Genomic DNA, 22,605 nt, shown 5'->3' on the forward strand with positions numbered 1-22,605 from the left:
GTTTTAATTAATATGTCATTTGCACTTTTAAGTCTCTCAAAAGCTACAACTTTGCAAAATCAAATCTTGGATTAAATGGTCATGTATGGTGCGTAATTGTGTTTTTCACCGATGTGTGTTTTTTTGTGGTGGTTTAACTCAAGGTCTGAGTGAAAGCAGAAAGGAAAAATATATCACTAAAACAGAAAGCCTTTCTGTAAAGTGAGTAAGTCACAAAACATCATAGAAGCTCACACTAATTCTGCATGACATGTAACTTATAATCATTTCATTTCATTTGTCTTTCAAAGATCTGAGATCAGAGTCCTTGTGATCCCAAGAGCAAATATTTTTATCAATTCTGAAGTAATGTACAGCTTCCAGGATGCAACTTAAGAACTTGACTGGTTTTCTCAGTGGCTTTATTTCAACTGCATGAATGATGAATAATTATAAGTTGGATTTCAATCCTGTAGCTAGCTGAATGTCTTATTCTTCAACTCCTCAAATATAGTAGGATATGTGGAAATCCTTCACAACTGTTAACCAGACGACCACCTGCACAAAATTTATCTTCTTATATTCGGGTGTGCAATTTGGGCATGCAGAGGATGTTGCCTTTAATTGTCTTGTGGGGAGTCACAATTGTGCATGTAATCTACCTTAGACATTTCCAGTTTTGTTAAGGCTATGATTGAGTAAAATATGCATTTATGCAAGTAATAAACTAACTGGGCATGTCGGCATTCTCGTTGTCCTCTCCTTCAAGCTCTTTAAAATGTGGCAATAACTTTTGTCGCAGTTCACCCCAGTCGTCCTTAAATTCTGACAAGGTGCATTGTGTGATGAGTTCCATCTCGAGTTGTAACTGTGAATTAACATTTGGATAATGTATAATCAGGGATGGTGGAGCTGGGGGGGGGTGGGGAATTTCAAGCCAAAAATACACAAAATAATAATTTTACAAATATCTCCAGACCCCCTAGTAAGTCAGCACTTCTAGCACTCACTTGTATTTAGCCCCCCATGCCAATTAGAAAAAAGCTCCACCGCCCCTGATAATAATAATTACTAATGAATCACATACCCATCTTTTTCACATTTCCACCAAGTAAACATACACCATTACTTTTTTGATCAGACTGTTATATATGTACAACAATATTGCTACTTACAGGTAATTCCTTGTCCAAAAAGGAGAATTTTTGGAGCACTACTTTGGTGGGATTTGCATCCTCTATTTTTGTTGTTTCGCTTCTTTGCTGTTTGAAGGTTAGGACCATCATTTCTCTCACTGCAGACTGGCTTCCTTTTTTTTCTTGAGTTCAACTTCTAGTTGCTTATAGATCCTTTCATGATCATCTTTGTCTGCCTGCACTTCCAGCTCTTTTCTTGCTGTCCTCTTGTCCTTCTTCTGATAGTATCTTGAATTGTAGATGCGTTGCCGTATCAAAAAGAGTACATATCCATGTTTTACAACAAAAATCGAAGATAAGTTTTGATGATTAGATATGTCAAAAATAGCTATGTCACTTGCCAATATATTGACAAGATGATATCAGATAAATAATTGATGTCATGTCATTAAATAATACAACAGTAATTAAAATGCTCTTCAATGTATCAAACTGTAACGGGAATATATATCCAGCCCTGACATTATATTTCTACCTCTTTAGTAAGGTTTTTGTCAATTGAAAGTGCCTTTTATGGCATAAACACATGGGAAAAAGTAACTAATAAAAGTACAAAATGTCACACTCATATTGCTTCAGAAATCACTGCATCTGTGATTGGCTAGTTCTGAAAAAAACTAGAAAGTATAAATTTTAAAAATGAAAAAAATGCTGTTTAAGTTTGTGTATCAGATAATGATTCCTGTGTCTTTTTATCTGTCTGGTCTGTAACACTAAATAACACTTAAGAGTCTCTGTCCATAAATATGGAAAATAACTCGGCAAGGGTCAAAAATTCGATTTCGCTCATATTCCTATGGTAGATAGGCTAGGGCATGACAAAGACTACTGGATAGTTGTTTTGGCAAAATATCCCTTTATTTCACAGAAATATGCAAATTACCAAAGACCATTAAAATCGTCATTTGACGCACCATTTTATTAAACAAGTTTGAGAGCCTCGCATGCAAAACCACATCATTCTTCCGTCTTTAAAACACTCAAATATTTTTGTGTAATGTTTAATTGTGTACTGGGTTGATTTTAGGGAATGTTGCGGTTTTTGTTGGGTGCAAAATAATTAAATTTCAAAGACATGTATTTCATTCACTTAAAAGTACTTCGTAAAAATAAGTGATTTTCACCATGTGCAAAACCTTGAAATGGATTAAGCTTCTGGTGGTTGAATCGCAGAAGGATGGTCTACAGACTCCTGTAAAAATTTCTTTGGGCAAATGACTGTGAGCGACACAAGAGCTTTTCAAAGTATGTTAAAGATGAAGATATTTGACCATCCGTCGTCAAATTTGAATTTACGGGCTAGACATATATTTTAGTAAGCGCCACATGTCTTGAGCTATATTAAGTTGAAATAGACACAGCTGATAATTTTGAAATGTTCTAACCTTATTTGCTGTAAAAAGCAGGTCCAAAAGCCAATTTGATGTGTTTCTGTCACCATTCGTCGCACATAAAGCAGAAGTTTGCTTTTGTTTACACAACGTCCAGCGTACATCGCCAACTGTCAACTTATCTAATGGTCGAACACCATGAATCTATGACCCTCTTTCGACACATATGATCACCACTGCATCTAAGTCAAAAACGGCTAAGTGATTTGTAGATAGTTGCTTGCTTTGCACGACACCAAAATACTATGTTTGATCATCGTTTGATCTCTTGCTGCTTGAATCCTTGCTTGCAGCGGTTCCTTGTTTGTTCGTCATGCAATGCTGTCATCCCATTTTAGGGGGTAAGGGTAGGACAATTTCTATCCTAATACGTAAGGCTCCGTAAGGCTTGGAACCACAGGGAGCACACAATCTTGTTGAGTAGGAAGAGATTAAATTAAGAAATGAAAAGAATGAATAGTCAACCATTGCCCGTGTTGTCATCTTTTACTAGACAACTGCTACCTACCGTCCCTGCATAAACACTGTAATGCTAAACTCGTACCTAGGTCTTTTTGCGCTGTACAATTCCCGTAAATCTTCAAATAAGCGCCCAGGGCGCTTATTTCAAATTTAGGATAAGACAGGGGGCGCTGATTCGAAGGGGGCGCTTATTCGAGGGGGCGCTTATTTAATTTTTCCCAAAGCGTAGCCTGACATGATCATTCTTTTAAAACATCATCTGTGCGTAAACACCAACATAAGCTGTTTATTGACCTGAAAAGCTGATCCTAAAGTTTAAATCGCAGCACTGTTAGTACTTAACGTGTTCGACGTGTTCACTAAACGTGTTCACAAACTGAAATAACGTACAAATCTAATACTACATGATGAAAGCTGTACACCCTTTGTTGTCTTGTTACTTGTCCACAAAATGGGGGGAAGGGAGGGGGCGCTTATTTTAAATTTCGACTGATAGGAGGGGCGCTTATTCGAGGGGGGGTGGGGGCGCTAATTTGAGGATTTACAGTATTTTTGGTTTACACATGAAGAAGCTAGTCATAAAAGGGGATAAGTGACGATTTTGGTTGTTTTTTTGCTCCAAATTAGCTGAAATTTTGCATGTGGACTTCATTTCAGCTGAAAAACATTGCCCTGTAATTTTTTTCGCTGGGTTCCTCTTCGTTTTCGAGAAATAACGTATGCAAAAAAAGGCACTTTTCCTAGCGGCATCTTTTTGTTGAACGCGAAACAAAAGAAACCTTTTTTTTTGCCGGACAATGAAATCAACGAAGCATCACATTAGCCGCTAGTTGTTCGAGCCGATACAAGTATTTTCTTCATAAAAAAGCTCTAGATTATTCATGTTGTTGCGTTAGCACAAGCGATTAACGCACTATGCGAATCGGAAGCGCTTCTGACATTTTGGTGAGTTGAGTGCAACACGAATCAGCTCTTTTTTTTTTAATATGTCCCCTTCTTTTTGAAACCAAAACATTAAAATAGCCTGTACTGTCGATGCTTCTAGTGCTAAAATAAACCGTTCTGCTAGGGCTAAAATAAATCATTCAAGCATCGAAATCCATCTTCAATTAATAAAATTCTGTGAGTATCGGAAGATTCGACCATTTATCGATGCCGCCGTCAACAAACTTTTCGAGGTCTTTTCTTAAAGTGAAGTTTGAGCATTTGAGCGTGTAGTGTTTTCAAAAAGCAAATTCAATGAACTGAAAATTAGCGAGTGCTAGTTGTTCGAGCCGATAGAAGTCTTGTATTTACAAATACACTACAGTCATGTTGCCCCCTTAGCACAAGCGGTTAAGGTTTTGCGCGTCGCGATAAGTGACACTGCTGTGAGACCGGTTCGACACTACGTCAGACCCCTTTTTCCTGTTAATTTCTCCCCTTCTTTTTGAAACCAAAACAATGAAACAGACGAACGTAATATCAATGCTGCTAGTGCTAAGATAAACCGTTTTGGAATACACCTTCGATTTATAAAGTTCCGTGTGTATCAAAGATTCGTGCATTTATCGATGCCGTCGTCAATAAATTTTTCAAGGTGTTTTTTTAAAGTGATGACTGAGCATTTGAGCATGAAGTGTTTTCAAAAAGTGAATTCAATGACCTGAAATCAGCGACCGCTAGGTTGTTTGAGCCGATACAAGTAATATTATACTGTATTTACAACATTGTCACACAATGTTCGTGTGTCCTCTTTAGCACAAGCGAAAAAAGTGCTGCAAGCCTCGAATAATCTAGCGTTTTGTCCTGAGACCGGTTTGATACAACGTCAGTCCCTTTTTTTCTAGTTTATTTCTCCTCCTCTTTCTGAAACCAAAACATTAAAATAGTCCGTACTATGGATGCTGCTAAAGTAACATGTTTAAGTCCACTTTCGACTAATAAAAGTTCTGGAGATTTATGGACTGATTTAGCCATCATGCGTCGATAAACTTCAAGGTCTTTTTTTAAAGTGAAGTTTGAGCATTTTAAGCGTGTAGCGTTTTTCTAGCCTGCGCAGCAAGCATTTCTGTCGGGTTTGGAAGCAAAGAAAGACCGAGGAACGGGATTTTCAGTGTTTGTCTGCGCGGAAAATGGGGCGAGAGCCCAAAAACAAAAGGGGGGGTGGGAGAGGGGAAGAATGGGAACTCCTTTCTTCCTTCCCCTCCCCCCTCTCTTACTCGCTCCATTTTTCGCGCTGTAATTCTTTGCTCCCAAACCCCACAGAAACGCTTGCTACGCAGGCTAAGCATTTTAAAAAAGCGACATCTACAACTTGAAAAAGGCAGTGATCTTTATGGTAAACAACTAAAACTCCGACAGCGACATGTAATCGACGATAGTCTGGAATAGTGGAAGGATCGAATCTAATAAGCGCGAGTCGCTTTTCTTTCTGTTTTCTTCTTTTTCCCTTTTCTTTATGTCATGAGCTTCCCTTTTGATTAGTATTTGCACGCGGATAGGCTGATTTCTTCTGTGAACAACATAGCACATGTCGTTTTTCTTTGCCAAAAAGCCTTCCCGCGACGAAAATTAAATTACCGCTTTCTATGAACAGAGTTACAAAATGGTTTTACGAAGTCTAAGCGGTTTCGATGACGATAACCGATTTATTTTAAAGGGAACGATTTAAAACTAAGTTCTTGGACCATGAAGTGCGTCTTTTGTGATACGATCAATATTGGACACCTAATGGCTTAGCAATAATATTTTAAGCCTATTCCTCCCCGGATTGATACCCTTGGTCTTGATCCCCAGGTCCTTCCCCAAGCCCAACCATTGGTGCAAGCAGTAAGAGAGGCTGAACAATCATCTACTCTGCCTGAGCCTCTAGATCGTTCACCCTCCCTTGCAAATCTAAGAGACGGCACTCCCGCTTTGTGGACCACAGCATGAAGAATAGGCCTGTAAAGGCTGCAGATACAACAAAGCCAGCCACAAACAGTACTGTGCCAAAAACGATCACTGATGCTGAAAAAAAAAGAAAGAACAAAGAGAAGTCGTTCGAATCCCGAAAATCCATCAGATCCCGCCAAATTTTCCTGACTGTGTAACTCAGTACTGTATTGATTGGGTGCTTGTGAGAAACATTAATATTGATCCATCACATATAAACTCGTCATGCTGGAAACAAAGAAGGCTGAGGGAAGAATGTTTTCCTCTTGTGACTTCAGCACGAGAACATTCGACCTAAGAGTGCGGTAAGTGCTAAATCGTAGCATTGCCGGCGGTAATAGCGCGTAACATTCTACACAGACATAATAATAATCACAGAATCGGAAGAATCTAATCGGTCACACCTTTCTAGGGTCGGTGCCTACACCCACATGATCATGCGTACGCTGGATCTCATAGTATACGAATTTCTCAAAAAAGCAGTATATCAATACGAACTTGGTCCTGGAACTTGGTCCTGTAGAACAGCGACGAGTCTTTGAAGTGTCTGCCAACGTTTCAAGAACTAATGGAATTTTTCCTGTTGTTGTTAAGATCCGGCTGTTTCCTCGACTGGATGAGTGTGCAATTTATTGAATTGTATTTCTTATTGATTAAAGGAGAACGGAAGGCTACAGGGTATAATTTTTGAAATGATCTGAAATTGCAGAAAGAACGTAAATTACAAAGAATCGATTGAAAAAAGTTCGTATTTCAGTGCAAATCAAATAGAAAACTAAGAGAACTCGCCAGAATTGAACATCCGCCATTTTGTTAGCATTCTCTTCTGGTTACTTCCAAATAAGGATTACCGTCCGCCATCTCGTGACGTCAAAGCGCTCATGCTTTCTTTCCTACTTTGCGTGCTCGCCTCCGCGTGCTATGTTTTGGTGTTCTCGCCCTTCATTAGTCGTGATTAGTCGCGGATTTTCGCAGCTATATTGTGTATAGTTTGGGACAACAGAACGCTTGATAATACAGTTACAAAATATGGCTGAGTTTGAACCCTATTCCTTCGAACCCATGCGAAATTTCTCGGATTCCGATGGAGAAAATACAGCTGACGGCCAGAACGTGTTTGCAAGGAGGGGAAATACCTCTTGGTGTAATTGCGAGCATTGTGAAAACTGGGAAAATCAGCAGGAGAGAGAGTGTGTTTGCTGCCAAGAGATCGAAGAAGCCATGACAAAAATATCAGGTGAAATATTGTTGATTAGAAGGATAATAAATTTCATGAAACGATTCATTCACTGTTTTGATTTAGTCCTTGTATTTTCGCTTATGAAAACCCAGCCATTTGTTTTCCATTTGCCATTGCTGCTTTTTTATTATATGACTTAGATTTAGAGGATGATCCCCCTATTCGCTGTATAAGTCGTCATCCTGATTTTGAAACTGTATGTTTGCGAAGAGAAGTGTTGGAGACGGCCATTGTTGGTTTGAGTCAGGCGCGTGGCATACGAGCGCCACGGGAACTTGTTAATGTGTACGTATCACATCTCCAACATTGTTAATCGTTTTGCTCTTTTCCTGGGATAATGTAGATTAGATCAATTTGCCACAGGCACGCTGTATGTCACAAATTCTGTAAGGATGTTAAAACGTTTAATTGTCATTATAATACAAAATTCAGTTTGAGATACTTGATTAGCCCTATCAATACTGCAACACAATTTTGAAAGATATAAGTAGCTAAACTACACGAATCGTTTTAGTAACTGTAGACTTGGTGAAAGAATTATTCGTTCATTGAACTCAGTCGAGTACATTTTACACACACGGCCATTGCCTAAATTTCCCGTAGGTTCTACGAAATGAAATTAATAAACAGAAGCGACTGACAGTTCTGTGTAGCTACACCCCGATCAGCGGGTGATAGCAAATTGTCACGGCAATTGCAATAACCTTTCAGCCTTCCTTTCCATCAAACTTGAGCAAATTTGAAAAGATTTTGCAATACACGTTTCATTCGTATGTTTTCTTTTTGCAGCAATTATCGTTACGCAGCTTACCGCCAGTTTACTTGGTGGGTACATGACAGACTGGGGAGATACGTGAGAAAAGTAATCCCTGCTTGTGTAGTGAAAGCAATACGAGCCATGTATCCAAACGCAGATGGGAATTACACGGGCTTTCGCACCCCTGATGAAAGTTACTCAGAAGTGGAATTATCCTGGATACAGGAGATTGTTAGAAATTAAATATAAATCATTCAGTTAGTTTCCTGTATTAAAACGAGATCTGTGCTTCTCTAGCAAGTCGTTCTTGGGTGGCCTGGGGGTTGGAGCGATGTTCGCGGTGGCGGGTTTGGGAGGTAGCAGGGGAACTTCAATGTCACCTTTCTTGAATGCAAGGAGAGAAACCATTAAATCATTTAAAAATGCGTACGATTTTTCCTCGTATTGCGGCTTTGCAATCCACCCAACACTTCCCTTGGGGGAGACAAATTTGTGTTTCTTTGCACCCTCCTTGGTTTGGCCTTGGCTCCTTCCCACATTGTGGTTGTGGTCAAGAACAGCTAACTGGGTGCGAGCCCTCATGCCATCATATGAGTAGTGCTGCACTTTTTGGCAGTACTTCTTTGCCATGAGGCCATGGTACATTTCTAAAACGCCCGTGTGGATAAACTCGGCTAGCATGCCGATGTCCTTCAGAAGCGACTTGTTCAAGGCTACCTCCTTCAGGGTGTCATGAGCGGGGCTTCCAACCTTTAACCAGTCTTTCCTTCTCTCTGTTTCTCTTGGGATGGGTGGGTGTGCACACTGGTGGAAATGCTGACATCCGTCCCAGTGGTGGATATTAGCCGTGTGGTAAACAATGGATTTCCATCGTTCCACGCAGTCGGTAGCATTGCCCTACGAGGTTTTTGCACACCACCAGAGGTGAGTTATGATGAGTGTATCCAGGGTTTCAATGCCGCACATGGCTTTGATTGAGCCTTTTTGGATAGCTTCTTCTGAACAGACTTTGCTAAATGCCAAACATCGAAGTTGTGTTTGATGTGCGGCCTCTCTTTTTTCATGTGCGCTCTGACTTGCACGTGCCTATCTGTAGCAAGCTTTGCAATAGCCACTTGTTCCCGTTGTAGGTGATCTAGGCAACGTTTTAGGCCCTCCAGCTCCATCGCATTTGAATTTTTGACCTCTGTTACCTGGACCAGAGAGAAGTCAAGAACTTTAGATGAAGCTGTGTTCACAATGCTGTACGTGCCGTATTTAGCCGAGTGGCCTGGGCTGTCACAACGACCATCACCTCCTGCTACAACCTCGGTGTTTCTCACTTCGTTAAGAATATCCACTTGATGCTCAGCAAATTTTTTGTTAACAATGGGGAAGAGGTACTTTTTCTGAGTAGAGCTAAAATTTCTCTGGCTAAAAAATTGGATGTTGATTGCCTTTGTAAAATTAGCAATATTGCTGTAATCGTTGCCGGTAAATAGAATTCCAGCGCTGAACAGCAAATTTCCAGCGGCCATTGAACTTACAAACGGCTGTGTTTGCCATCATAATGGTTGATCACAGCAACCAAGGCATTCAATAGTCGCAAGAGACCCCTTGGTTTTTAATGATGCTTTTTCCAAGTTCCGTCCACAGTTTGGACAGTGCACGTGACGAGAAAAAAGCTCCTTTAGTTTGCTTTCAAATACCAAGAACTTTCGCTCTTGGTGAAGATCACCGCAATCTTCATTAAGCCAGTTCGTGGACTCCTTTTCCTCGTCATCGTCAGGAATTTCAGTTTTTATATCGAAATCCTCGTCTTCGGAGTCGAAACTTTCACTAAATTCGCTAACTTCATAATCACTTAGGTCCGACATGTCCGATTCTTCATGATCTGAAACATCGGATGGAATCCACTCATCTTCAATTTCCTCTTCTTGGCAGTCAATTTGAGGAAAATCCGATGTGTCAATTTCGGAGAAATCCAACGTCCTCTTGCATTCTGGAAAATCTTTGCCAGAAACCCTAGGGACTTGCTCAGCGGGCACAACAGGGGAATCACTTAAGAGAGCGGCATAGCTGTGGTCATTCGCTACAGCGTGACGAACGTCTGCTAAGGGAATGGATTTAAATTTATGAGCTGAATGCACAACAAAAGGTAAATCTGTTTGACAAGCTTGGTCCACCATTGTTATTTCAGTGTCAGTAGAGGCATCCACCAAAACTATCTTTGAAATAGGTACTTTTCTCCTCTTCCTTTGTGGTTTTTCTTTGTCACCGAAAGTCTGACTGACATTGTAATCAGGAACCGCAGAAGTCGTGACATTTGCATCTTGAAAAGGCTGCGCGACTTTCGCTCTGGATTGGCCCGACTCTTGCGAATTACTATCACAAGCATCCAGTATTTGATTGAGGGCCGAAAATAGCAAATACAATCTTGTGAACGAAGGATAATTTGTTTAAAGCTTGCTTGCCAGAAAAGTAACACGGCGGCCAAAAGGTCACGTCAGGTCATATCAGTAGAGTCAGTTTTACACCGCGAATACATGACTTACCTCTTCGTGTAGAGCTCTATTTCTTCGGCGCTCGCTGGACGGCCTTAGGCTTAACTTTTTTGTGTGTTGAAACAAAGTTGGAACGGCATCCTCTTTTAAGTGACGTCTGCTTAAATTGTCTGGCAAAATATCTAGTCGGTACTCACTTGCAAAACACGTGGGCTCAAAGTGTTCGGAACAGACGTGGCAGTGCTTCATTTGGGGCAAATTTTCTCTCTTTATCTGAGCAAGCCATTTGCTTAAAAGGCCTTTATCTTTTAAAGGAAGGCGATGAAAGCTTATTCCTCTTTTAGAATCTCTAGGTGATCTATTGGAACAGCCTACGGCAATGCAGTGAACCATTTTCCATCCGAGCAAAAAAATTAAATTTGGCGCGAACGCAAGTGAGCGCAATGACGTCATGCCATGCAGCCCAGCCTTCAACATGGCGGTCAAAATGGCAGACCTACATAGTATGAATGTCGTGAGCAATTTTCCAGTCAAAATGCGTTAAGAAAGGACAAATATGGACAAATACTGCAATTTTTACTCAAAACAAACTATTTGCTCTGTTGCAAATATGCAACGATAACTTCGTTTTTCACCTTCCGTTCTCCTTTAAGTATATGTTGAACGTTGAAGAAGTGGTTTTGTTCAAGGCTGTTAATTGCTGGGCTGTAAAGGAATGCGATAATTTTTGTTTTTATTTCACAGCACAACCAAGTAAAGGACAAATGCGCACGAAAATTAACTATCTACAAATATTAATAAAACCACTAAAATAATGAAAAATGAAGACAAATTGTGACATAAATTACAGTATTTTTTAACAGTGACAGAAAACTTTGAAAATAAAAAAATATATTTCTTCTGATATGTTATTTACAAAAAATCACAAGTTGTTTCACATTAACATAAAAAAAGACCAATAGATAATTTAATACAATTTCCAAAAAAGAACATTACGTTATTTTCTTAATTTAGGTAATATTTACAAAAAGTTTTCAATAACGTTCGAAAAGAGAGCCAAAATAACAGTAACGACATACACAGTTACACAGACAGACGCCATACATACAAACCAACAGACAGTCACACATGCAGTGATACAAACAGACAGACAGACAGAGACAAACAAAACGATACCAAATTAAATAAAATACATAAAATAAAACCCTCAGCGAGACAACGCCAAACTCAACTGTTTCACTTGAGCCTGCTAGCTGAGGGCCGGGAAAGTAGCGTTGTGCGGTTTCCTGAACCAGGGTAAACATGCTACTGAAATAATAGTGCATGCATAGTAGCCTCGGCGTGGCTACCCATTCAGGTACCCCCGCCGGGACTACAGCCTGATCCGGGGGTCCCACCTCTCTGCCACTTTCCCGAATACATCTTCTGTATTTACAATAAAGCAAAATAACTAATGACACTGAAAATAAATATGGCTGGTAAAAAATAAAAAGCTATATACAAAGACATTCTTTCTTCTTTCTTGTTCTTTTTTCTTTCTCCTTTCTTCTTTATTTCTTTCTTTTTTAATCTTTCTTCACGGCTTGTTTTTTTCTTCTTATCTGATGTTTCTTCTTTCTTAGCCTTCAGCCTGTAGGAAATAATCTAAATTCAGTTTTAAAGAATCTTGTTTTTCAAAGATTGATGATCTTCACAGGGGGGACCCATACAAACAATTTGACTTTTTGTTTTGAAAGTGTGTTTGAAAAGTATGGGAATATTGCGAAAGAGTCTTATTGTCGTCAAAATTGGGTGTTAAGTGTACGTTTAAGCTCAAAAAATCAAGGTAAATCTACCTCATTTTCTCATCTCTCTGTGGCAAAATTACCCAGCATAGTCAATTGAATCCAATCACACTCAATCGAACTCAATTCATTGATTGAGTTCGATTTAGTTCAGCAATCAGACCTAATCGAACTCAAAAATAATTGGACAATCGAACTAAATCGAACTTTTAATTTCTCAACTCTTGATTTTTTTAACTGGTGTAAAAAATCAAGAAAATGTTTTTGAAGGCTCGAGTTACTGCAGTATATATCATTATTCTTTCCCAAGGGGGCACAGTAACTAATCCTGCAATCTGATTGGCTTTTAGCAGGGTCCGGATTCTCCTATCTCTGACCATGGTCACGGTAACGGCTTGAAACAGCGCGGGTGAAATTGTCGTGTTGGTCAATTTTTCTGTGTGAACCGGCAGTAATCGTCAACCTTTCGCCCCTTTTACACTTCCATCGACGAGTAATCAACGAAAGTTTAGCTCTATTTCCTTTTAAATGGCAAGGAAAGTCACTGTACGTAAATTCAATTGAGTAATTTAAAGTTCTGAGAGTTTGTTTGGTTGTTTGTAGCTCGGCGCTGTAATGACGCGTAATCCTGTTCGATATCTGGTTCGATTACCAAACTCAATCGAACTCAATATTGAATTCAATTCGGTTCGATCAAGTTCTATCTCCGAACGTTCGATTGCCTTTGCCGGGAAAATTACGATCAGTCACGGTCATACACTGGTCACGCAATTTAACACCCATATGTACTCTTGTTTTCAGAATGTATCATTTTAAGGAACATGTCCATTTCAAACTATCTTTTGTCGATTGAGAACCTTCCAGATCTATGAGAGCTTTATCGTTTATCTGTGCAGCGGTTTCAAATGCTTTTTGGGGGGTTACATTTTGTGAAAAAGTTGGCAACATTTAGAATATTAGTTTACGCAACAGACCCACTTCTACAAAATATGACTAAGATCGTTTACCTCCGTTGACTCACCGCTAAATTACGTGAGACAATTTTTCAAAATCATGGTAGTTTTCCACACGCTTTATCTCTAAAATGAAGTCGGTGACCCCCAATTTTTGTGCATTTCTGACACAAGTAGCCATATGCATAATCTGACTGCAGTAAAATTTTAAAAAAATCTATCGACTGGAAAATTTTTGAGCGAAAGTCGTTAAAAGTCTCTTGCAAAACTTCGCTGCGTTTAAAGTCCAAAGCCATGATCAGGACGCACGCAAACAAAGGGAAAGGAATGTGCCCTTGGTTTTAGCAGGCATTCCTGGGGTAAGAAGATTGCGTGACGAGCCCAAAAACGGTCTGCGCAGGAGGCTAGCATTTGAAAATTAGCCTGTGCACGTCCGCCCTTCCCTCAAAAAAATTGACAAAAGATAGTTTGAAGTAGATGCGTCGTTCGATTCCCTAAATTTGAAATATCAAGCTGTCAGTCATTTAGTGATTTGAAAATCTCAACCGGCTGCCGGTCATTACCTGTCATTTACCGTGAAAACCAAAGGTCTTTCACGAATCACGAAAAATACCCTATTTTTGCACGGGCCTTGATTAAACGCCGGGTCAACAAGGCACCAAAAATTTGCCTATTAAAGGAATGGTGGGCAAAATATATGGCTTACTTTAAAGAATAAGAACTGTTGCTTAATGACCAAACATCGTGGAAACTATCAGTTTGATACTTAGTGGAACTGGAAGATTTCAAGTTTCAGTTGATTTCATTATTATTATGGCTGGCAAGTGGCAAGAAAGGGAATGTAACGGAAGAAGGCTTTACTCGTGTGAAGCGCCTAATGAATCCTAGATTGCGAGAAGTCAGTCTTGCGCGAGATCATACGATCAGCGAGGCCGCTCGCTCACTTTCGCATTTCACCCTGCAAAAAATTGCACATGGACTTTTGAGCAAAGGAGAGAGTGCACACAGTAAAATGAATCCTACTTATCCTTTTGAGAGCTTGCCAAAAACGCTGCTTTTGCAAACTTCGTGGTTGTTTATATCCCGTTACACAACCAGATGTCTGCCTGTTAGTGTAGACTTTTACCAAACAGTGGAAGCTCCACAACGTGCAGAAATTTACCACCTGAAGCAGGTACAACAGCCATCAGTGGAGGTTTCTTGCCAAACAGTGGAAGCTTCACAACAAGCAGAGCTCTACCACCTGCGGTAAGCACAACAGCCATCAGCAGTGGATTCTCTAACAGTTTCACAAGAGGAGGTCTCTTGCCAAACAGTGGCAGCTCCACAATGAGCACAGCAATACCAGCAGCCTATCCACACTTTCCTCCCCATGTCTATCAGTCACCAGAAGATGCCTTGGCACAACAGCAACCCATTTGTAATTGTCCCAATTAACAATAGGATAAAGAAATGTGCAGGATGCCCATTTGAGTTTTTGGACGCCAGTGGTCCTACCTTTACTGGTTTGGTTGTTCGCCATTGTGAAAAGGACTTCCACATAGACAAAACTGGGCATCGGATGGTGGGAAGAGAAACCAACAGATATTACCACTGCGAAAATGGATGTCTATTAAATAGGCATCCATACTTCAGCGCCGCTCTGATACGACTCAAACCAGGACTGCAGTTGAATTCCTTTCAACTAAATAATTTGCAGCGTGCTCTGCATGTACAGTTCCAGTGAAAGTTATCAACAGAATAAATGTTTTTTTTTCAACAAATAAAATAGTGCATGCAAATTCATTAAAGCGGTTAGAACAAATCAATGCCTACTATAAGTTTTAGAAATACCTCAGCAATAAAAATGCATTATGTGAGTTTTAATTTCGGTCGCAATCTTGGAGAATTGCACAGTCTATTGACAGTTTTTTTTTAATTCTTGTATTGCGCGGGACTTGTGCACAGGTTTAATTCGCGTTGTCCTCTACAGATGGTTTTCACTCACATGGTCATATGGCCGCCGTGAAGTCATTTGAAAACCATCTGTTGTTCAAATCGTTCCATATTGCGACTGCGTGAGAAATTTTCTTTTTAATTAAGGTCTACCTGGGAAACATTTGGAAAATTGAAATCCTAACTGCGGGATCCTAACTGCGGGATCCTAACTGCGGGATCCTAACTGCGATCCTAACTGTACCAATAGTTTATCCCCTATGATTGCCTGCAGTTTTAGTTAACTGTTTGTATACTAGCTTTTTCATTTCTCTCAGACTTGGTGATTCTTTTTTGATACATTTTACTTTGCAGTTACACTTGATTGTAAAGCTCTTCTGCTTTTACTGCGGAAAAAGGATGATGAAGACTATGTTCTTGGTAGCAAGGGGTACGACACTGAGTTCTGTTCGTACCCTGACACTATTAGGGTAAATGTTGTTAGTTTATTCTGAAGTCATATTTTTGTACCCAACCTGGCCCAGGACACATGTAGGATCTCACCAAAGTAAATAATAAAAAATATATATATTTATAGATGAATCACTGTCACAATTCAAGTTTTTTTCTTTAATTCCTAGGCATGCAAATGTCATGGAGTTAATCCAGATGAAACATGTCTTGACTGCTTATGATCCAAAGCAGGGGAGTATACAGTGTGGCACAATAAATGGTTATTGCATGTCACTCTTTTATGGCCTAAAAAATATATGGCATTTACCTGAGATCAGGCTTCATTTTCTTTCACTTGGTAAACTGTTCCTTTAAGTTGATTGTCAAATGTGAAATCAACAAGAGACCCTGATTTCAATCTTGACAAGTACATGTACTGTCTACCAGACACTTTTCTATCATTTGATTTTTTGCAAACAGCCTGTGAAAAGTTGCTCCATTTATGGCACACTATATTGACAATGTCATGGCACTATCTTCCAATATTGGCATGAGTGTTAATAAACTTCCTGAGATATGATATGATGTCCATCCTGTAAGAGTTAGTCATGTTGTATCAGTTGGCCATTATTAGTGACAACATTTTGTTAATACAAGGTTTTTTTACCATCGAATCAGGTTACGATGTTCATAATTTATTATTTTGTTTTGCTTTTTCATGTGTATGAAGATTCACAGATCTATGCAATGACCTCACATTTCTTCTTGAAGAAGACCTCAGCAGCATTAATCTGTTTTCTCTTCATTGTGAGCAGCTACTGGGTTCCTTGGGCTTATATGCACATCATGTTGGCTCTCTTGATGAGCTGAATCAAGCCTTGTCTGACCATGGGCCTGAAAGTTGTAAAGGATTTCCTTGTATGACTATAAAACAGAAACCTGGCTAGCAAACAGCACTGGAGAGAAACAACAACATAAAAGTGGCATACTTTTCTGGTTTCTTTATTGTTGTGTGATAACAAAATGACAATAATTGCTAGCTGTCACATGCCAACAATTGAAATGTTGTGCCTGTATGCACTTTAGATCCGTGTCAAGTATTTTCATAACATAACAAAAGTAAAGTGGGTGCTCTGATTGGTCAGTATGTTATTTACTATTTGCTCATGGGTGAACACTGACGAAAGCTAGCATGTGCTCAAAGCACTACATCGCTTCAACATTTACCCAACTATGATTTGGCCCAATTAGACAAACAAAATGTTTCCAAGACAATTGAAATTATATTTTGTCAACAGCCAGTGGAAAAAGAGAAAATTGAGGTGACTATCTCGCTAATTACGTAAAGTGTTTTGAAAGGAATATAACATGGCTGTCAACATGCCTGCAAGAAGAATAGGTTCTACTGGTATTACATTTTATCTTGGGAGGCAAGTTCAAGTCAGGATCCCACTTTTTTTTTCTTTTTATTTCTTCTGTTTTTTTTTTTTTGTTTACATAATGACGTGCTAGTTGCAAACAGAAATAAATCTGTCTGGTTTACGATATGCTTCGTTATCCTTGGACATAAGGTAAAACAGCGGTGGATTTAAATTCCGGGACAGGCTCTCTTCTTCAAGATCGCCTCTCTTGACACGTCAGTTTACAGAGAACCTGATGGCCGCCTTACCACCAGTGTCTACAGGAAACCAACACATACTGGTCAGTACCTAGTGTATGATTCACACCACCCTCAGTCAGTAAAGTGCGGTATTGTGAAATGTCTGTACAACTGGGCTAAATGTCTCATGACCAAACCATCAGTAATCGCTGGAGAGAAGAAACATCTGTCATCTGTACTTGTTTCTAATGGATATCCCTCCTCTTTTGTACAGAAGATCCCAAAGGTACGAACAACCCCAAGAAGAGAGCCTATTGCAGAATTTAAATCCACCGCCATTTTACCTTATGTACAAAGAAGTTTCGGAGTCTCTCTGCCGCTGCCTAGAACAACAAGGCATTTGCACCGTCTTTAAGTCTGACACGACACTTCGGTCACACTTAGTGCAACCAAAGGACACCGTCAATCCGGCTAAACAAGATGGTGTTGTTTACAGGATTCCCTGTGAGTGCAGCAAAGTCTACATCGGGGAAACAGGGAGATCTATGCAGGAGAGGATCAAAGGGATACAGTGTCTCCAGCTGAGGGCTTTCAGATGTGCAATTGTTTCACTAGTCCAACCATTTCTTCCACAATTGAAAATGAGCTCCACAATACGAGGGATCGGTGCCCACACCTCATATTCTTCTGCAGGAAGAAGTCCTTCCAATACAAACTCTGATGCAGGAAATGCTAGCTTCTGGTACTCCTCAGCTATTGAACAAAATAATGCGAAGATATGATTTTTAATAAAATTTTGCAGCTACACTGTACTGGGCTCAAATTATCTCAAAAACTTATATATACTGGCTTCCCAAGTAAGTCAAGCAGAGTAGCAATATTTTGATATCATACCCCTGACTACACTAAAAAAACTAAAACTAACTCATTATTATTGTAAACATGCAAGAATGGACAAAAGCTTCACCTTTCCAGAATCCCATCTTTGTTATATCATTTGGGATTCTACTGGCTTTGTATCCTGAAAAAAAAGAAGATAAAGATGAAACTTCTGAATGGGAAATCTAAGAAAACAAGTGCCAAATGAACAGACTATTGGCTTGGCACCATGAAGGTAATCAAAACAATTAGTATGATCATTGCAGCAAATTATTTTATATCAGGGGATGTGGTTTGGTGTTCAAGATGACTGTAACAAAAACAGTAATGAGACCTGCTTTTTAAGGTTTGACATTTAATGCAACAAAGTAAAATTATCTACAGGTTCTGGACTACACTCACTGCTAGGATCTGATTTATTATTGCCATGTACTACACATCCTGTTTCTAAATTAATGTTTAAAGAATTCACAGATAAACTTGCACTTGTTTTGGTTGTAGTGGTTAAAAGACAAAACAAGCAACATAAACTGTACCTTTGGACCATGGCATCATGGTAGTTGATAGTTCATACTGTACATAGTTATATGATTGTTCATCACTTCTATGCACAAAGTAACAGCACAAAAATTCACCCTTTATTGCACTTAAATCCTTTCTTTTGGTGAATCTCTTTAGTAACATTAACAGAAAAAATTAAAATAAATTTAATTAATCCTATATTGAAATTAACTTAATAAATTTAAATTTATTGTCACAAAATTAACAATTAGTAACATCAATAATATACTGTACTATCTATAATCAAAACAGTTGCATTCAACTGAAACATACCACAGTACTGAAAGAAAGTATATCATATCATACTAGTAGAATTCTACAATAACTAATGATTTATAATTATTACATAGCTGAACACGAGACACCTCAAAGTAATCACCTTCCAACTTGCATCTTCTGCAGCCCTTCTTACCACCAGATGACTTTGATTTGCACACCTCACATTGTGCAGGGTGGTCTCCTGTCCACAATAACAGCAAATGTCTAATAATCATCTTTCCCTCAGAAAAACAATCAACCTTTAATTTATAGTCAACTTCTATACCTAAAAGTAAAAAGTAATTAAAAGTATTTTAGCTTCTAATTTAATTGCCTTAATGTAGATGTTGTGGTTCAAATTTAAACTGGTTTGAAAAATTTCAAACCAAAGATAAATTTAAACCAATGTTTAACTGTTTATTTGAAAAGTTAACATTTTAACACCCTCTACCACAATTTAATAAGGAGTCAAATTGACACAAGTTATCACTTTTTTATATCAATTTAATTGAGAATTAAATATTGACTGAAGAATAATATTGACTAGTAAATACCTTCACTAAAGATCTTTAAGATCAATGGTATTACTTATCTTGATCTATCCCCAAACCCTAATTTTAATTATTCAAAATGTACAACCTGCACAAAGCCAAATCTTGCTACTTATCTTCCTAATAAAACCATAGTAAATATAAATATAAATAACCTTCAATGAATCCATCTTCAAAGTCTCTTACAAGTGGATCAAGAAAGGGATCCAGGCTAACAGGTCGTGAATCAGGCAATAGGTATGATGGTACAAATCCAACAGTGTACACTTCAACTGTGTGTTGTCTATCTTGCTTTGAAACTGTTGCAACTTGAACATCAATTGCTCCTACAAATATGGCACAAAATAAACAGATGAATAATGTTCCACTACACTTACCTTATAAGGTTAAAACTCATCAGGATAAAAATAAAAAGTTAGTGGGAAAGAAATGTTTTTGCTGTTATTGTTTTCTTGTGAAGACTTCTAACAGCATTCAAAAAGACAATAGACTTTTATTGTAGAATACATGTTGATCTACACTGTACAATGGAATAACTGTATAGGAAACTGTAAGTCCATAAATATAAATAATATTTCAGTGTGTACTTTAATATATATCATATGTAAACCAACCACTAAAATTGAGAAGCATAACCTGTTGATTGGTGGCTTGATCCAAACAGTTGAAACCCGTCTCAGTGAGCTATTAAACAAACATCATAAAAATGTAAAGAAAATATTTTAACAATTGTCTAAATGTATACTTAATGTGACAGCTAATTCAAATTATCTTCACTATAGCAAAAAAAGATCACTTTCTGTACTGTTAGGTGACTGCTGTTGGTGGATTGTGACCACAAGTCAGACAGTATTACACTGTCCTTAAGATGTGCCAAATAATTAACCACTATTTTTACTTTGCCAATTTCAAAAACACAATAACACAAAAACCTTCCCTGAACTTACAACAGTTCTATCTCCACTGTAACTCACCCACAAAAGTAATGTTTCGAGGATCTCCTCTAACATATTTTGCTTGAACATGGAAGGTACTATGACAGCAATCACATCTCACTTTATGGTATCCATCTTCATTTTCATCAGCTGCTAAAACTGTCTCAGCTGAAATTATATTGCTACATCCAGGATACTGACATCGGACCGGCAGGCAATACTCAGTATTGGAATCCCAGAACCATGATAATTCTGCAAATCGCTTCCCATCCCATAGTTCTTTCTTTGTATGCCAGCCTTCATTTCTATTCAGCCAATGTTCTTTTTCTCTCCAGTGTGATAAGAGTTTGTAACACATATCAGGATGTGACACCCAGCGTTTAATCTTTCCTTTGAGACCCAAATAATAATAGGGAATGGCACCTTTTTCTACACAATGGCGGCATAAATCTGACTGAGATTCTAAAGTGTCCCAATGTTGTGGATGTACATCACTGAAACATATGAAGTACTCTTTAGCATCTTCATAACCTTCTGCAATTAGCATTTGCCTTGCAGCAGTCCAGTTACTGGGCCATTTTTTCTTGACTGTTTCATCATCTTCCCCCAAACCAGCTCCCTTGCAGTACATGTGTCTAGCCATTGTTAATAGCTCCTCAAAGTTTTTCAAAGATCCCTTTGTCTCATGCAAAAGATCAAGTGCTTCAAATATGGCACACATAATGGCATCTCTGAGTTTGTCTTCCAATGTGTCATCCTCAATTACACCTTCTTCAGCTTCCTCTGGATTCCCTCTTAAATTGCTTGAACTATGGGAACCAAACTCTGTATAGGTTCCACTAAAAACAGTGCCATCATAATTGTCAAAGCTACCACAGCCACTTAATGATGAAGAGCATTCATTCCCTTCCACATAATCTTCAGAACTTGGAACAGCTGAGTTATCCAGGTGACTTTCAGGGAGACTGGTTTCCGGTAACATTGAACTAATCCCTGAAGCTGGTAATTATATAATAGAAATAGTTAAAAACTAGTTTAGTCTTTGGTTTTCTTTGGGCGAGATTCCTAATAATTATTTGACAGACACAACATCTTTTTCTATTTAAATTTTTTATATCCAAAACAAATTTAAACTGCCACCCTGCATGAGGATAGTTGAAGATTTGTCACACCAGTTGCAAAAACTTGGTTAATAAAAAACATGGAAACTACTAATTGAATAGGGCTGTTTTTACGTTGCTTGTCGTTACGTTTATCAGTAAAGCAGTACTTATTTACCTCCGTTAACAAAAAAATATAGAAACATGTTTCAAATTGTAAGCCTATACCTATTTTATGTCCATAATGTGCACGTCTAGCTAGCTGCTCCGACGGATCGATCGAGAACTCAGTTAATTTGTAGAGGCGTTTCTAAACAGTAAAATAAACTTACTATTTTCTTGTTGCAACAGTCTCAAGGCTGAAAGATGTCTTTCCTGAGTTTTATAATTTACAGGTTTTCCACGGCATTCTTGGCAGGGGCAATGAACATGAACGGAATTTCTTTCAGTACAGAAACACAAAGAAGCAGCTGCAAGATCTGCCATCTTGTCATATGAGCAGTCAGTCCGACAGGACAGCATCCAACCGGTTTCGTTGGAACCAATCAAATGGACGGAAAGCTTCAGCAACCAATCAGATGGGAGCAGTCTTGGTATAAAGGACTGTGCAACCATTTTCCCGCCCTCTTCACCAAATTTACGTGCTGAGCTGTGCAGGCTTTGTGATAGAGCGTGTTCAGACTTATGGCGTCGAAAGGAAAGGCTTTTCGATCCTCGCCTTTATGCAGTCAACAAGCAGGCGATTCTGTTTCTGAGAATGACGAAGAGGTGGAGCAAATTTTATCCCAAAGTCAAAGTAAGAGTCGCAAAAGAAGCGCACAAGGAGAAGATGATTGCATTCCACAGAACGAAAGGCGGGAAACATGTGTCTTCAACTCAACCCGCAAACATTGTTGGTAAGTTTTATATGGTCTGTTTTCGCTTCTAATCTACCGATGATTTCGCAGAAGTGAAACCAAAGTTAAATGCTAAAGTGGCAGGCCAAAAAAATTGTTCTGTAGTATTTTTTCATGCGTTTACTTGGATGGAATGCGAAATTAAACTGAATTGCAAAATGGGGGATTTGCTTGATAATATAAATATCTTCGAATTTAATTTAAACCGACAAAGTCCAACATCACTTCCCACTTCTCAAGTCGAAGCTTGCTTTTATTAAATGTTAGAGTAAGATATCATATTATAGACCAAAGTCT

At 38.7% G+C, this 22,605-nt stretch overlaps 5 protein-coding genes and 1 long non-coding RNA gene across 6 annotated transcripts in view; 2 read left to right on the plus strand and 4 right to left on the minus strand.

Annotated features, from left to right (window-relative positions):
• The window catches only part of LOC145501124 (uncharacterized), a 198,112-nt gene extending 187,208 nt beyond the window's left edge, over window positions 1-10,904 (minus strand). Inside the window, exon 1 of the mRNA XM_081480677.1 lies at window positions 9,630-10,904. Within this exon, the coding sequence (XP_081336803.1) occupies window positions 9,630-10,109 (480 nt within the window). The 5' untranslated portion in view covers window positions 10,110-10,904. The remainder of the gene's footprint in view (window positions 1-9,629) is intronic.
• Window positions 1-22,605, plus strand: part of LOC145501088 (uncharacterized) — a 461,598-nt gene that overhangs the window by 227,712 nt on the left and 211,281 nt on the right. The gene's annotated exons all lie outside the window — the stretch shown is intronic.
• Window positions 71-4,613, minus strand: LOC145501156 (uncharacterized). Its single transcript, XR_014051198.1, has 2 exons — window positions 1,155-4,613; window positions 71-847 (listed from the first exon to the last, which is right to left on the minus strand). It is a non-coding gene; the product is annotated as an uncharacterized LOC145501156 (long non-coding RNA).
• Window positions 6,582-8,184, plus strand: LOC145500052 (P2X purinoceptor 7-like). Its single transcript, XM_081479554.1, has 3 exons — window positions 6,582-7,181; window positions 7,325-7,469; window positions 7,974-8,184. The coding sequence occupies exons 1-3, from the start codon at window positions 6,974-6,976 to the stop codon at window positions 8,182-8,184; spliced, it is 564 nt and encodes a 187-aa protein (XP_081335680.1). The 5' UTR covers window positions 6,582-6,973.
• Window positions 8,200-9,469, minus strand: LOC145500053 (uncharacterized). The gene is made up of 2 exons (XM_081479555.1): window positions 8,886-9,469; window positions 8,200-8,838 (listed from the first exon to the last, which is right to left on the minus strand). Exons 1-2 carry the CDS (start codon window positions 9,456-9,458, stop codon window positions 8,200-8,202), a joined length of 1,212 nt encoding a protein of 403 aa, XP_081335681.1. The 5' UTR covers window positions 9,459-9,469.
• LOC145500158 (uncharacterized) lies at window positions 18,925-21,230 on the minus strand. The gene is made up of 2 exons (XM_081479637.1): window positions 19,533-21,230; window positions 18,925-19,112 (listed from the first exon to the last, which is right to left on the minus strand). The coding sequence occupies exon 1, from the start codon at window positions 21,031-21,033 to the stop codon at window positions 20,332-20,334; it is 702 nt and encodes a 233-aa protein (XP_081335763.1). The 5' UTR covers window positions 21,034-21,230; the 3' UTR covers window positions 18,925-19,112; window positions 19,533-20,331.

Source organism: Orbicella franksi, chromosome 10 (assembly GCF_964199315.1).
Source record: "Orbicella franksi chromosome 10, jaOrbFran1.1, whole genome shotgun sequence".
Taxonomy (NCBI): Eukaryota; Metazoa; Cnidaria; class Anthozoa; order Scleractinia; family Merulinidae; genus Orbicella; species Orbicella franksi.